This window comes from Centrocercus urophasianus, unplaced genomic scaffold, assembly GCF_019232065.1.
Source record: "Centrocercus urophasianus isolate 14NV4802_14NV808 unplaced genomic scaffold, USGS_Curo_1.0 seq_34, whole genome shotgun sequence".
Classification (NCBI taxonomy): domain Eukaryota; kingdom Metazoa; phylum Chordata; class Aves; order Galliformes; family Phasianidae; genus Centrocercus; species Centrocercus urophasianus.
The window spans coordinates 3,219,544-3,234,554 of NW_024884911.1; the positions used below are offsets into that span (position 1 = coordinate 3,219,544).

At 48.4% G+C, this 15,011-nt stretch overlaps 1 protein-coding gene across 1 annotated transcript in view; it reads left to right on the forward strand.

Moving 5' to 3' along the window:
• The window catches only part of COL27A1 (collagen type XXVII alpha 1 chain), a 126,098-nt gene that overhangs the window by 101,563 nt on the left and 9,524 nt on the right, over positions 1-15,011 (forward strand). The window contains exons 38-48 of the mRNA XM_042830756.1: positions 4,099-4,152; positions 4,486-4,593; positions 5,842-5,895; positions 6,046-6,099; positions 10,573-10,629; positions 10,789-10,842; positions 11,530-11,583; positions 12,525-12,578; positions 14,084-14,137; positions 14,219-14,326; positions 14,692-14,799. Of these exons, the coding sequence (XP_042686690.1) occupies positions 4,099-4,152; positions 4,486-4,593; positions 5,842-5,895; positions 6,046-6,099; positions 10,573-10,629; positions 10,789-10,842; positions 11,530-11,583; positions 12,525-12,578; positions 14,084-14,137; positions 14,219-14,326; positions 14,692-14,799 (759 nt within the window). The remainder of the gene's footprint in view (positions 1-4,098; positions 4,153-4,485; positions 4,594-5,841; positions 5,896-6,045; positions 6,100-10,572; positions 10,630-10,788; positions 10,843-11,529; positions 11,584-12,524; positions 12,579-14,083; positions 14,138-14,218; positions 14,327-14,691; positions 14,800-15,011) is intronic.

Below are 15,011 nucleotides of genomic sequence, written 5' to 3' on the forward strand. Positions count from 1 at the left end.
TGTTGATGACTTGAGAATTTAAAGCTGGGCTGCGCATCTGTTCGCTCACATTAACACTGTGCTGTGCGAGAGAGCCGACATTGCTGCCAAGGCCATCAGCAGCCCAGAGCCTTTTTTTTGTCCTTAAAAACTCATCAATTTGCATTGAAAAATAAATCATTCGGCTTCTGCCACAGGCGATCGTCTAATGCTGTACTACAAGATCTTAAAGAATTGGGTCCTTATTGAAGCTGACAATGGAATTTTGCTTCCCTGGGATATTTTAGCATACCTTAAGGCATGTGAATTTGTTACAACTGCTGCTTTCTGCTGTTCCTCGTCACTAATACCATTATCTTCAGATGGAACTAACATGCTTCTCTAATGAGGAGCGCAGTACACAAAATCACCATTTAGAAGTAATCTTGCTCACGGAAGAAGCCTGGAAGGAAGATTTGCTTTTTCATACAACAAAATGTCTACAAACCTCAAAAATAAAAGCATCAAGTGTTTAGTGCCTTGGCACGCTAATCCAGCTGATCTGAATCTAGCAAAAAGAACCTGGAATGAATCATTCTGATGTATAAACTCCTCTCCATCTTCCGCCCCTCATTGCTCAGGACAGTGGGAAGCCTGGAAACTCCACGTTGCAATGAAATAGGCACCAAAAGGTGCCAGATCCCTGAGGGGCTATGGAGACCCTGCACGAATCACAGAATGCATTCAGAACAAATTCTGTCCTACGGAATTTGATTTATCAGTGTTGGGTTTTTTTCCCCTCTTCTGGCCCCAGTTTTTCCATTCCTGGATAAATGAGTCAGAAGAATGGGAAAAAGGGAAATCTGACCTTTTTTGAAGGCAACCAAATGGTTTTTGGGCTGGCCATGGCCTGTGTGTCCCTGCCATGTGTCAGTGCAGTGATTTCTTGGAACTGTGCAAACCAAGACATATCTGGGATTGCAACAAACATCCACAGCATCAGGAACGACACAAGGAAAGATACCACATCTCTGGGAACCCCAGGCAAATGTTGAGCTGTCTCTACATTCATCTGGGCTAAATTCCTGAGCAGCTGGAGAAAGCACATCCAGGAATATCAGCCATATGGTAGGCTTCCCGCTCACCAGCAGAGCTCCTCTGGCCCCAAAGTCCTAGAAAGCAGTGCTGGTCGAGCATGGAAATATCCCTAGCTGATAGAGATTGCTCCATTTGAGGAGGTGGCTGAGAGTGCAGGATCCAAGCCACGTCTCTGCCGCCAGTTTTGCCAGCGTGGTTGAACCCATTTATTCTTACCAGCAAAGCTTTCAACAAGAGATGGCTCGGTGGGAGAGCCTCACGGGATGATTTCTGGTTGACCACAAGTGACAGCTGGGCTCACAGCTATCGCTGACCAGAGGCAGAGGTGCTGCCAAGATTTCATTCCCAGCCATGAAGAAGGAGCACATCCCAGCTGGAGGAGTCAGGAGAACATTCTGGAGATGGTGAACATCCCTGCTCGGTGAGGTCACTGCAGCACCAGGCAGTTTATCAGAGCCCATACCTGTGCTGAGACCCCACCAACATGGAAAGGTGGTCTGGAACAACTAGGGACAGCAAGACCCTGTCTGAACACAGCACAGTCTCCTGTGGACGAGTTTAATGCTGTGGACAGGACTTGGGCTGTTGAAGATGGGATTCGTTTTGCTTTTCCCTTCTCCCATGTGACTCAAGTCCTATATCTGCACTTCAAGATTCAAGCGTGAAGTTGAATGCAGATTTTAGGAGCAATTTGGAAATGTCTCTTAGGAGGAAGAGTGAAGGTCCAAACCTGCCTTCCCAGAAAGCAAAGACATTCTGGGTGCAGGGCAGAAGCGAATTTCAGTCATGGCTTCTATGGGAGATGCATCAGGAGTGGGAACCAGGCTGTACAAACAACCCCTCCAATTTGGCTGTGGGATCCCTGTGACCTCCTGCAGGAACAAAGGGCCCATCTGCCCTGCACGTTTATAAGGGGTTCATCCAATCCATGCACTGCTGCCTGCATTTGTTCAAAGTGTAACACAGCCTGATCCTGGGGAGGCAAGTACAAGTAACGTGGAAGTCTTTGATTCAAGGGCCTTTGCAGCACAATGCTTCAAGAGCACATCTCAGTGTGCAGGATTATTCTGCTGGAGAAGATTAGCAACTCAGCCATCACCAGGGCCAGGAACAGATTTAGCTTAAAATGGGCTTTCTCCAGTTCACAAGAAATATCCATTGCCTGTAATTCCAAAAAATCTTACTGCCCATTCCACGAAGAAAAAATATGATGCAACTAATTAGAAATCTCAGTTGCATCATTACTCTTCACGGCTTGTTTTGTGAGTGATACTGCTACTCAGTCTCCAAATTTTCAGGCCAATAAGCATCTCAGTATTGGTGCAGAGAAGGTCAGCTGTGCAATGACATATATATACCCAAAATATATAATATCCAATAGCTATCTGATATATCCAGTGATGTATACATGGCACAGTTGGGTGTCTGGTTCCTCGTCCCATGTCGGGTTGGCTGCACAATGAGCTAGGGGTGGCCCAGTTGGATGCTGCCATTGGTGAGGATGCTTTGTGCTCATCAGTGTACAGCACGTGGGTGACCCTCACTTCTGGATGACCCTCACTTCGTCGCCTGTGGGAAACTAATTGCAAAAGTGTCCCCTTGGAAAAGGGCAGCATGAAAATAGCAAACAAAGCCTCAAGCAAAATGGAAGAGAAGAACAGGACCTGTGGAGTCCTCAGAGGGACCCATCCTTTGTGAAGTTCTGGAGGTGTTGGCAAGGTGTGCACTTGAGGTGTTTGACTTACCGATAGTGGAGCTATTCCCTCTGGGGAGGTGAAGGAGTGATACGATTCTTCAGGGCTATTAGAAGCCTGAATTGCTCCTTTGTGTTAAAAGCAGGCACTCAGGAGGCCCATGTTTCAGATCAGAGCAGAACCCCTCAGGCATGGTCGCATTTATAAGTTGCTTTTGTTCACCTGAGAGACCAATAGCTCTCTGCAACATCAGCAGAGGTGGGCACTACACCTTCTTACCCAACCCTGCGGAGGGAGATATGCTGCACTGGTGTGTAGATGCTGTTGAAATGTTCGTCACGATTGCCAAAAATTATGAGTTATTTTCTTCAGTGGTGCTTTTGCTTGATTCAGCCAGATCCAAAATACGTTGTCTGCATTGCAGCCAGCGGGGCCAAACATTGAAAAAATAAATTCCCTGGGCTCCCTCAGGAGAGTGTGCTGAACTTTGTGCTTGCTGCAGCTCATGTCATCTGCAAGGATGGCTGGCAGGGTCTGCTGCATGGAGGCACCCATGTAGGTGCACAAAGCAGGCTGGCATCTCTCAGCACTGTGGCTCCTACCTGAAGTTTCCCATCCCAACCTGTTTCTAGCTGAGATCAGGATGTTGTGATTTCTGTGTGCTGTCTATTGCAATAATAATAGCATAAAAGGAGAGCTTTTGCATTGTAATCAGAAAGTTGTGTATGACAGCTAGATAGACAATGAAACAACTGTCTGTTTTTGCAGACGGAAGATAAAGAATTGCTGCTGAAGCAGTATTTGCATTGCCATTATTCTAGAGCCATATCAGAGTACTGACATCCAATTCAGTGCATCAGTTGGTGGTGAGCAGTGCTCATGGGCCAGAGGAAGAGTTGTGTAGGGCTCAGAGGAAACGTGGCTCCCATGTTTTGAACACTACTGAAATTCTCCTTTTGCATCCTCAAGGACAGACGTGATGGCTTTCCATCACCTGCAGGTCCTTGATATGAGCAGATGAAAAACATCTCCTTTCAGCAATGTTCTGTAGTCACTGGGCACAGAGATCTTTCCTCCCCTAAGCCATGAGGTTTCCTGTTCATCCATGTGGTGAAACAACTCAAAGATGAACTTGGCCATGCTGTAGTACCTGGGAACTGTGTCCTTGCCTGCATTGCTGCCTACCCACTCTGTTGGCTCCCTTAGGAGTAGAACAGGATGGGTGAGGATGCTGTTAGGGTTGCGTGCACCAGCAAAGTGAACGGCGTGCTGGTTGGGATTGGATTTATTTGCTTTCTCATTCCAATAGCTTTTTTTTTTTTTTTTTTTTTTTTTTTTTACTCCCTAGGGACCAGAAGGGAAACCAGGAAAACAGGGGGAAAAGGGCAAGCCTGGCCAGAAGGTAAGAACATCTGCCACTGATAACATTTCCTCCTCTGGATCTCATTTTCTTTGCTCATCATTGATCATAGAATCATATAATGGTGTGAGTTGGAAGGGACTTTAAGGATCATTTAGTTCCAAGCCCCCTGCAATGAACAGAACACCAACCTCCACCAGGTCAGGTTGCCATGGCCCATCCAGCCTGGCCATGCGCACCTCGAAGGATGGGGCATCCATAACTCCTCTGGATGTGCCAGCATCTCACCACCCTCACACTGGTGCCTCAGCACCCTTGTAGTTGTCTGTAGAAGCTGTGTTGTCCTGTGTTAACCTCTGTGCTTTCATTCTGCAGGGCAGCAAGGGCTACCAGGGGCAGCTTGGCGAGACAGGACCTCCAGGGAAGGAGGGGCCGAAGGGGAACCAAGGCCCTAAAGGATCCCGAGGTACCCTGGGACCTATGGTGAGAAGAGCTCTGCAAATGGTTGAACACAAGACCAGAAATGTGGTTAGCTGTGCTGGGCATGGGCCTAGAGAGCAGAGACCCCAACAGGGCCTTCAGATCAGAGGGAGTGAAATGATAGCAGATGTTAAATAGACCAAAAGAGCATAACACTTGCACTGAGCAGCAGAGGAGAGGCTCCATGATGGTGGCAGTGATGCCCCATGACCCCAGCTCACACTGCATTGTGGTGGTTCTGTACAATTCCCCAGACAGGATGAAATATTGGGGATTTTTGCTTGTAAATGGAGTGGTCTGACAGCTATTTTTGCTAAGATCTTTCCCTTTGAGACTGCACAGTCAGTGCACTTTTAAGTCAAACTGTGTTGATAGAAGGAACTCTGCCTTGGATTTCTGCCCTGCTTCTACACCCACTCTTGATCTACTTATCTAAAATAATTGCAACAAGAGGAAATATAGCATGGGAAAGAGTTTGAGTTGGGGCCTGAAGGTGAGGTTTTCAGCAACAGTAGTACAACAGGGAGGGAAGAAAGTTAATTTATGTGAGACAAATTAATTCATTACGCAGCAGTAAGTAACAAGAACCTCCTCATATATTGCAAGCTGGTAAGGAAACTTTTTGCACTTTGTTTGGTTGAACTCAGTGTAAATCAGAAGTTACTTATGAACTAGGAATGGTGGTGATGTTTCAGAACAGTAGCAAATGAATGATGGAATAAGGGTTCTGCTGATAGTGTTTTCCTGCATCAGAAATTATGTCCACCCCTGTATGTCTTCACTACTCATTGGCAACATCTCCATGGATTATTTCACAGCAAGTCGAGCAGTGTCTGAGCAGCAGTGCGTTGGACTGAGCACGTCTCTGCAGCCTGTCTTGAGGAAAGGGTTTTCTTCCACACTAAATGGGTTTATCTGGAAAGGTTGCAATCCATTTTAATCTGATGATCTGGCTTAAACCTTTTTGTGCAGATTGATAGAGATGCAACAAAGAGCTTTTGCAACGCCCTCATCGCAACGCAGAAAACTCCCTTCCTGCCCTCAGAACCCACACCGAAAGGTTTCCTCCCTGCAGTTCAGGATTAGGTCACGCATGGGATTGGTCTCACTGGTGGACTCCCTAGCACAATGCTAATCTGGATATAAAGATGTCCAAAAGGGCAGAGGAAGAATTCATACCCAGTGCATCCCACGCCTGTGGGTTACGCCTGCAGGCTGCTCTCATGGTTCTTCCTTTGCTTGCTTCTGCAGGGTGCTCCAGGAAGGATGGGTGCTCAGGGGGAGCCTGGCTTGAAAGGTTACCAGGTGAGAGCTTCATTTTCATCCTCCATCTCCTAACAGTTCTTAGCTGTAACAAATATACCACTCCAGCATGTGGCTATGTCAGAAATCCAAGCAGGACTTCGGCTCAGACTGCTCCTTCCTGTCTCCTCACGCACTGTCTGCTCTCTGCAGGGACACGCAGGACCACCAGGGCCAATTGGACCACCGGGGCCGAAGGGTGAGAAGGTAAGGCAGCAAAGCAGCTCTGCAGCGCATGCAAACCAGCACTGCTCAGCTCTGCAGCATCACCATTACAGCATCAGCACCAAAGCTTGGCCCCTGGAGGCTTGCACAGCCTGGGCAAGGGTAGAAATGGTTGTATCCTGCAGCAAAAAAACATGTGCCAGTGTTGGACTTGAAAGAGGGTCTTGCCCCAGCCATCTTCAGCACTAGATTTCCCACATCTCCAAGTTCGTGTGTGCTTGAGTTGCTGCCATCGGCGCCACAGCCAGCCGGGGAGGTTCTCAAAGCAGAGCTGGTCCCCATCGCCTTTGCCCCGCGTTCCTCCTCGCTGCTGTGACTCAGCCCAGCTGCAGCGAGGGGCTCGCCGGGGGGCGCTGGGCTGACTCAGAGCTCTCTCTGCACACCGGCTTTCCCCTTGCGTTTTTCCCCTTTTGCTGAGTCAGCGCGGCCGTAACCAGTTCAGGCTGGAGCAGTGACTCACGCTGTAATGGTTTCCTGTCGGCAGGGCTGGATGCTCCCAGGCCAACCGACCCAGCTGGCCGCGCGGTGCTGCTGGAGCCCCTCACGTGCCGCGGTAGCAGCAGCAATGCTCCTTCCCCCATTAGGGGCAGGGAGGTGGTGGAGATTGGGAACGGTCAGTGCGGGGGTCCCAGGGAAACGGAAAGATGTGTGAATTCATTTTGCTCATTTTCCACCTCCCCAGCACTGCAGCTGAGAGTTTTTGCGGGTGGTTGCAGATGGACGTGTGCAAACAGCAGCTTTGCTGCTTGCAAAAGGAGACAGTGAGACTCAGAGATCCCGAGGGCGCGTCTCGGCTGGGGCTCCGCGTGCATCGTGTCTGTGTCAGGACACCCTGCCTTCAGGGTGTCGCACTGCTCTGTCTTCAGACTCCTCGTGCTGGTGGCCAGGGGGCGATGTGGCAGGGCGAGCTGTTGTGCTCCACTATCACACATCCCCTGCCTCGGCAATTTTGCTTAAGGCACAAGCACATGCTGCTTTTTCTCTTGTTTCCTGCTGCTTCATCCACGTCTCTATCACTGCCTTGCTGGATTTCAACCCCCAGCTCCTCTCATGCTGCCCTCCCCAGTAGCACTGCTGCCTGCTGCAGCAGTGTGCCCATGTACACTAATGGGAGCCAAGCACAGCCCGGGGTGATGCAAGGGCTCACAGCCAAGCACGTTGTCCAGCTGACAGCCTGGCCAGAGGCTTCTCACAGCCCCACTGCTGACGCTTGAGCATCCTGCAAAAGTTGAGAGCTGTGACTACCAAAAGCACAGTCACCTTGGCTTTAGAGCAGGAAGAGATGTGCAGATATGTATCTGTTGCTTAAATTTTGACTACTGCTTTTCTTTTCTTGATCTCTGCACATTTTTAAATGTGCCATCTTCTTGAAAGCCATCGTCCCAAACATGAGACTTGTATTATTATCATCATTGTGGATCTTTTATTGTCAGAGCTCAGCAGCAGCATGTAACAGCTTATCCAAGAATGAGTAAACAAACTCTAATTGTCAGTTTCCAATCTGAAGCCTGGCAAAGAGTCCAGAGCATCCTGCTGAGAGCAGTCAGAGCTGTTTGTGGCCATTGATAGCCAAATCTCCCCCTGGCCCTGCAGGATGGTAGAGCTGCAGGCTGCCAGCTGCAGCCAAACCAGAAGAGCCCGGTGCCACCTGCTCAGCCTCCAGCAACACCTGCTGCACCACCCAACTGCTCCACAAAACTTGCACCTAGAAGTTTTCTTAGCCATCCTTCCTTCTTATCTCCTAAGGCTGATCCCAGCCCAAGGACAGATTTCTTCCCTTTGGACATCTCTGACCTCACACAAGCATCTCTACGTTAAAATGGAAGCCTGAATCTGAGAACAGGAGCAGAAATGGAAATAGGACTGTGGCCACTCTGTGAGCTTCAAACTGTGCTTTAAGTGTAGCTTTTGTGAAGAAGGAGAATACGTAATGGTGGGGAAGGTCTTCTCTTTTCCAGAGCAGCAAATGGGGTGGAGAAAGGCACTGTTGCAAACGCAGCTGCATTGTGCCATCCCGACCAGCTACCAGGCCACATTTAGTACATTTACAGCTCCTCAAAGAGGCCTTGCTCTGAGCAGACGCCTGCACTTGGCAGCTGCTTAAAGCAGTCCAGATGGGATCCTTTTAAAAATTACAAACTGGCGTATCTCACTTTGGGACAGGAGCCAACAATAACAAGCCTTCCCTTCTTCTCCATGCATTTTCCATTTGTATCCCAACATGTTTACTTTGCTGCCCTTTACTCTAACTTTTTTTCACTGCAACTTTCCAAAGAATTAGTGCAGACCTTTCATCTCCCTCTCGAGCAGCTGAGGCATCAGGAAGTCGTGGAGGAGCTCTGTCTCGCAGCCCTAGAGCTGACCACTGCCCCAGGATTTTCTATGAAGACAAAGCACAGAGTGGCAATTAGACTCAAGGAGACACAGAACTGCCACTCGGATTTTGGGGAGAGAGTCTGTGAGTTTTGGCACTGCACAGAATTGTGAGCCTTCCTTGAATTCATCACAGCCACCTCGGCTCTGCATGGCAAGGTGTTCACATCCTGCTGGTGCCGAGACTGCTGTACCATGACATGTCTGCTGGGATTGGTTTGGTTTCTTTTCTGAGACCTGAGAAATGGTGTCCTTGTTTCCCCTCTCTCCTGCACTCCTTTGATAGTGGCTTGAAAGTGAACCAGTTGCCAGGACTTCTGCTGCCAACTTCACCCAGCAAGTTCTTTAGCACTGGAAACTGTTGGCAGAAATCTTTAGGCATTGCTTTGCTTTTCCTCTATTCTGCCCCCAAATCTCTCCATCCGTATTGCTCAGCAGTATATTTTCAAGCCATTCTGGCACAGTTTCTTCCCACATATTTCATTTACCAACATACCTCCAAGAAGACTGGGGTTCACCACCCATCTCGTGATCTGTTATGGCCGTGCATAACCACCACCTGGGAGTTACTGGCAGTGCTCATCCAACAAATTTGGAAGCAGCAAAGGAAGAATATGCCACTGTCATCAAGCACGTAACGAAGAGAGATGTACTGAGCTCTTTTCTGCCTGTTGGGGTTAACTGCAAGAGATTGCCAAATCTCGAGTCTCATTCTATCAAGCTGCAAAGTTCAGGCCTGGTGCTCAGCCCCATGAGAAGTCAGGGTGGCTCGGCATCTCTCAGGAGTGGTATTGCTCTGGTTCCAAAGAGTGTGCCCAGTTCCTAAAGAAAATGAGCCTTGGCATCACCATGAAAGATCTTTCTCCCTGCTGGTTATTTACTGCTCCAGTTGTGTTACTGCCAAACTTCACGTATAAGCAAAGCACCCAAGCACCTCCCAGAGAAATTCCCACTGAGAAACTTCACAGGTATCCTTACCATCAGCAGCTCCAACACCAGCAGAAGAGGAGAGTAGTGGAGAGAAACTCAAAGGCAGTCATAAAGACACCAGAAAGGGTGATCCAGCTGCTGAGGATTGCAGGAGCCTGAAGGAAACATGGCTCTGCATAGCCATGCAGACTTGGGCTTTGAAGATGCCAGGAGCCCCGCGCAGAGCAAACACGGCAGCTCCACGGTGCCAGAATCCCCCAGCCCTCCTCTCTCCAGGAGCTGCACATCAAAGGAGCTGCGAGACGCTTTCGTCCCGAAGAGCCAGAGTGCCAGAGACACAGCGATAGGGAGCAGCCAAAAACCAGAGGAGCTGGAATATAGCTATCTTCTATGGGAAGCAAAGAAACAGCCATGTCTGAGCTAAACTCCAGAGCAAACAGAACACCGTGACCCCAAGTGACTTACACAATTGAATTTTAAAATGCAGCCTCTGTGTGGAGACCCTTGAGGGATCTCTCTGTGGATATTTTAGGGAGAGCTCAGTTATCTGCCAGCCCAAACCATGAGCTCTGGGCTCCTGCTGGGAGCCGTGCCATCAATGAGCAGAGATGCTCATGCAATTAGTGTGTAAGGGACCGACCCTCTCACCTGGGCAAAGGTGAGAGAAGATCAGAGAAGCCCACGGTGGGGTCACAGAAGGCGGGAGCCCAACCAGACCACTGCTGTTCCCATGGCAGCCATGGCTGCACTCAGTGAGAGCGGAGAAATGCTTGATTAAAGAGTTTGGTTTGACTGCTGGTGATAAAATTCAGAGGCAGAAGTGTTTCCCATGTTTTCCTAATTACGTGCTTCTTGCTTCGCTTTAGGAATTGTTGAGAATAACTCTGTGTACCTCGTTCCTTGGGGAGAATGGTTAGACTGGGCAGAAACCACCAGCAAAGAAATTAGGGAAGAAATATGAACAGTCAGCATGCTAGAGGACGTGAAACAAAATAATAGTGATAATTTTGACATTGTGTGGATGAAAAGTTGGTGAAATCGACACAGACTTTGAGCGAGGAGGCCCATGAGATGAGAAAACTGGATCAGGTCTAGACAGAAGCATCTGCCATATCAGCTGCAGCCTGTTAATGACGGCGTTTTCACTCACAGGGAGAACAAGGTGATGACGGGAAGGTGGAAGGCCCACAGGGACCACCCGGAGACAGAGTAAGATATTAAATCCCTTCCCTAATCAATGCTGGCCTGGGTTTTGCCAGGGGATGAGCTGACTTGCTTCTTTACTTATGCAGCATACAAAAGGCATCGAGATTCTGCGGATAACAGGACTTTTAACATCTAACTTACGCCTTTGTTGTGTTGCTGCAGGGTCCTGTTGGTGACAGAGGAGATCGAGGGGAGCCTGGAGACCCTGGTTATCCTGTGAGTCGTATTCCCAGTATGTGATTCAGAAATGATTGTCTTGGGAAGGTTTGTGGTTATCAAGGAGATACCCTGGAGAAGGTGTGTGTGAGACAGGTCATGTAATGCCAGACAAAACTCAAGACTTGATGTGCCACAGACAGAACTCAAGACTTGATGTGCCAATGGCTGCAGATTGTTTCACAGAAAGATCTCTGTTAATTCAGATATTTTGAAGCTTCCAAAACCTTAACAGGATTTCTTTCAAAAGCAGAGCTGTGAGGATTCCCTTTATGTGGGACGTAACGGGGGTTGATCTGTAAAGGTTCTATGGGCTTTCTCACCTCCATCCAAAATCCAGTTGCTGTAATTGATCAGAGCAACCCATTTCAGGAACCCAGCAGAGCAGCACTGTTGCTGCTGTATTTTGTAGGACAGCAGCCTACAACTGTTAGCTTAAACTGATGCTGTGTGTATTAGAAGATACTCCTTCCTGCTTACACAGTGACAAGCAGTTCCTCTGAGCTACTTCTTTCCAGTGTGCATCCACAGTAGCACGTACATTACCCATGAGCATCAACATTTGTGCATTAGCAGAATGCAGATATATTTATCTTCCCCTGCCCTGCTCTGCATGCTGTGTTTGTTCATCATTGCCACAAAGATATCTAAGGACAAACAAATGTTCCCTCTCTTGTTTTATTTAAGGGCCAAGAAGGGCTTGATGGAGAAAGAGGAAAACCTGGACAGCAAGGCTTACCTGTAAGAAATGCTGCTTTATTGTAAGCTACACAGTGTCACATGCATGTGAAAAACAGATGCAGGAGGGTAGGAAGGGCTGTAGTAGGGGATGTGTGCTGAGCTGTGACATGCAGCGTGTGCATTTCCATAACCCACACCTCTGAAATGGACAATTTGAGCCATGTGTTGAGACCGAAAAATAGGTGATAGAACAGGAGGCGCCCCCAATAGCCTACCCCTGGAACAGTATTTCTGAACAGGCCAGGAGGGATTTGAAAGCTTAGGAGATGAGCAGTGCAAGATGGCCGTGATGCTGGAAGGGTCCACTTGGAAATGGTGCATTTGAGGAGAGCTGCTCCAGTGTGGGGCCATTTCATTCAGCCTGCATGGCATTTCCTCTCAGCACACAAAAATCCAGAAGACCAGAAGAAGGGATGAAAGCATGTGTGATGGGGGATGGAGGGATGTGCGATGGTGAATTGCTTCACTTCTCCATCAGGGTTGCTCCCTGATGTCTGACATCCAGGCCAAACCAAGGAAAGGGCTGCAGCATGCAGAAGAGAGGTAGTACCAGTATGGGGATGTGCTCGCCGTATGGAGCACTCGTTCTGCACGTAGCTTTTGCAGGGCCTTTCCCAAACCAGGCTCCTTCCTCCTCACTTCTCAGCACGGTTTTCCAGGCACGGTCTGGAATTTAGCAAACCGATTCCCCAAACATGAGCACCACCCAAGTGAGGGGGTAGCGCTGCTTCTTCTCCAGTTGATACCCTGTTAAATGCTCTCTGGAGACAATTCCTTGCTCTCTTTCCCCCAGGAGGCCTGTCTGAGCACAGGCTGTTCCCGTGAATTGTTTCCATACGGTCAGTGTTGTTAGGGCACAAAAAAATGCTGTTCTTTCTACTTCGTGCAAGATATTGCCAGATGAGAATTTCAAGCAGATTTTTCATGCTTGTGTTTTGTAGGGGAATCCTGGACCACCAGGCCAGCCAGGAGCAAAGGGATCCAAAGGTGATGTGGTAGGTTTCAGCAGGGTGGATTTGTAGCATCCTAAGTTTGAAGAAGATGTCTGATGAAGAGAACTCGAATGTTTTGTGTGTGATTTGGCCAAAGGTCTATACCTTGAAAGACTGTGGGAAGCCCTAGTGGGAGGGCTGCAAGTATGTGTTTAAGTGTCCAACCCCAATGGCTGGTTGGCTTCATGGAGCTGGAGTGGACCAAGACAATAGCAGCTCCAAATGGAAGGTGAATCTGGGGCACGACTTTGGTCATGGCCATCACTGTGTCTCTTTCCCATAACCCTGCATGTGCTGCTACAGCCACAGCTAGCTGGTCTGCCCCTAAGGAGATCTGAGCCAGGCAAGTTCCTTCACTTGAACCATAAACTTTTCTGGCTTGAAACTTTCCATATGGTTCTTCTCTTTCCTGGAAGAGACCTTCTAACTTCTTGCCTTTACTGAGCAAGAAAACACAGCACACACAGCTCCTTTGAGGTTCAGTGTGGTACCCACTCTGACTTCCACATCTGGTTGTAATGACAGCATGCTAATTATTCTCACAGATAGGGCCTTTATTTGCTAAAATGTAAGTATTCAGTACTCAATATTCAGGAAATTCCTGTTCCCTGATGGCAGATGTCAGGATTTTTAATCCGACCCCACTGGGATAATGGCAGAAGATGGTCTGCAGTAGGTGTTCCTGGCAAGGAGTGTACCAGCTGATGAGATTAATGAACTCTACCTAGTGCTGGATGACCTGGAACTACCTTTGGGAGTAATGGATAGCAGAGGAAGCACCCCCAGGAGTATTAATTTCATGTAGCTGTCCTGCCTGGTCCTCTGCAGATGGAGAAACAGTGCACAGGAAAAGCAGTGCTTCAGTTTGAAAGTGCTTTAATGCGTGACCTGACTAAGAGAGGCCTAGTGAAGGTGATGAGGCTGAGTTTTCCATTCATTCCACAGAAATTAATCCATTCTACAGCTAATAACCCTCAGGAGTATTTCTTTTATGTCTTTATTCACAAAGCAGCATTGCAAATTTCAGACACAAGATACCCCTTTCATTTCCATTAACTCTCCAAAATAAGAGGGAGATACTTAGGAGAGAAATGCTCTCACTGAGTGCCTGCAGAAGACTTGCCAGTGCCGTGGGTCTGTGCTGTGCTTCAATGAACTGACAGAGGATGCAGGTTTCGAGCATCTTGTTCTAATGTTTGCCAGTGCATTGAGTCCTCCCTCGAGTTCATCCTGCTTTATTTGTCCTCATCTGCTCTGTATTAGGAAAAATGTAGGTCCTTGCCTTCTAGCTATTCATTCCTGCCCTAGAACTCTCGAGACATACGAAGAATCACTTGTAATAAAACCAAATAGCAGTTCATTCTCCAGTGCTGGAGCAACTGACTTTATGAATCTCCTTTTTATAAAACTCTTTCCAACCATTATCCAAAATCACACCCTGAAGTCAGGCGCCCAAGTGGACTTGTGCTGGAACTGCTGCAATTTTAGATGTATTTCTTTCTTTGCAGGGTCAAAAAGGAAAGCAAGGAGCACGAGGCAGTGCAGGGAGCAGAGGCTCACCGGTAGGTTAAAAAAAAAAAATCCATTTTTTGCCCCAAAAATGCTGTCTAGGAGCCCCGTCACTGACATATTTGTGATTTTAGGGCATCCTTGGGCTACCTGGTCCTCGAGGAGTGGTGGGAAGGCAGGGCCAAGAGGGTGCTCCTGGAGTGGATGGAGTGCCTGGGAAGGATGGCGTGCCTGGGGTGCTGGTGAGTTTGCAGCTGTAACCTCATAGCATTAATAGCAAGTGCAACTTAAGAGCTGGAAAACCAAAAGGTAACGTAGGAGAAATGGATGTAGTCCAGCTACAAATATCCCAGTTTCCAGATACCCAGAGAAGATCATATGTTGCTCATTGTGTCTCACTTTACCTTTGCCTGGTGAAGTCCGTAAACAAACCAATGCATCCAGTCTGACAAACAGCTTCTTGCATGCACGTATCTGCAAGTCCTCCCACGCCCAGATGCATGCTTGCTGGCTGAGGGCAGATTCATACCACTCCTCCATGCTAGAAGATGTGCAGAGCTGGAGAGAGCGCTTTGTTTCATAACCTCTCCTGTGTTTTTTTTTCTAGGGAGAGCAGGGAGATGATGGGGAAGAAGGAGTAACAGGGATGGCCGGCAAAAGAGGGAACCCCGGCGTGCCAGGACTGCCTGGGGCACAGGGACCACCAGGGTTCAAGGTGAGTTTCGACTCAAGATACTGCTGTGAGCAATGCAGTCTGTGAGCCTGGTGCATCTAGAGCTTGAGTTCACCAAGGTCCAACAAAGCCTGAGTTCCTGCTGCCATCTTTCACTTAGCTGGAGGCTCAGCAGCTGATTCTCTGTCTATCCATCCATCCATCCATCCATCCACCCATCCACCCATCCACCCATCCATCCATCCACCCATCCA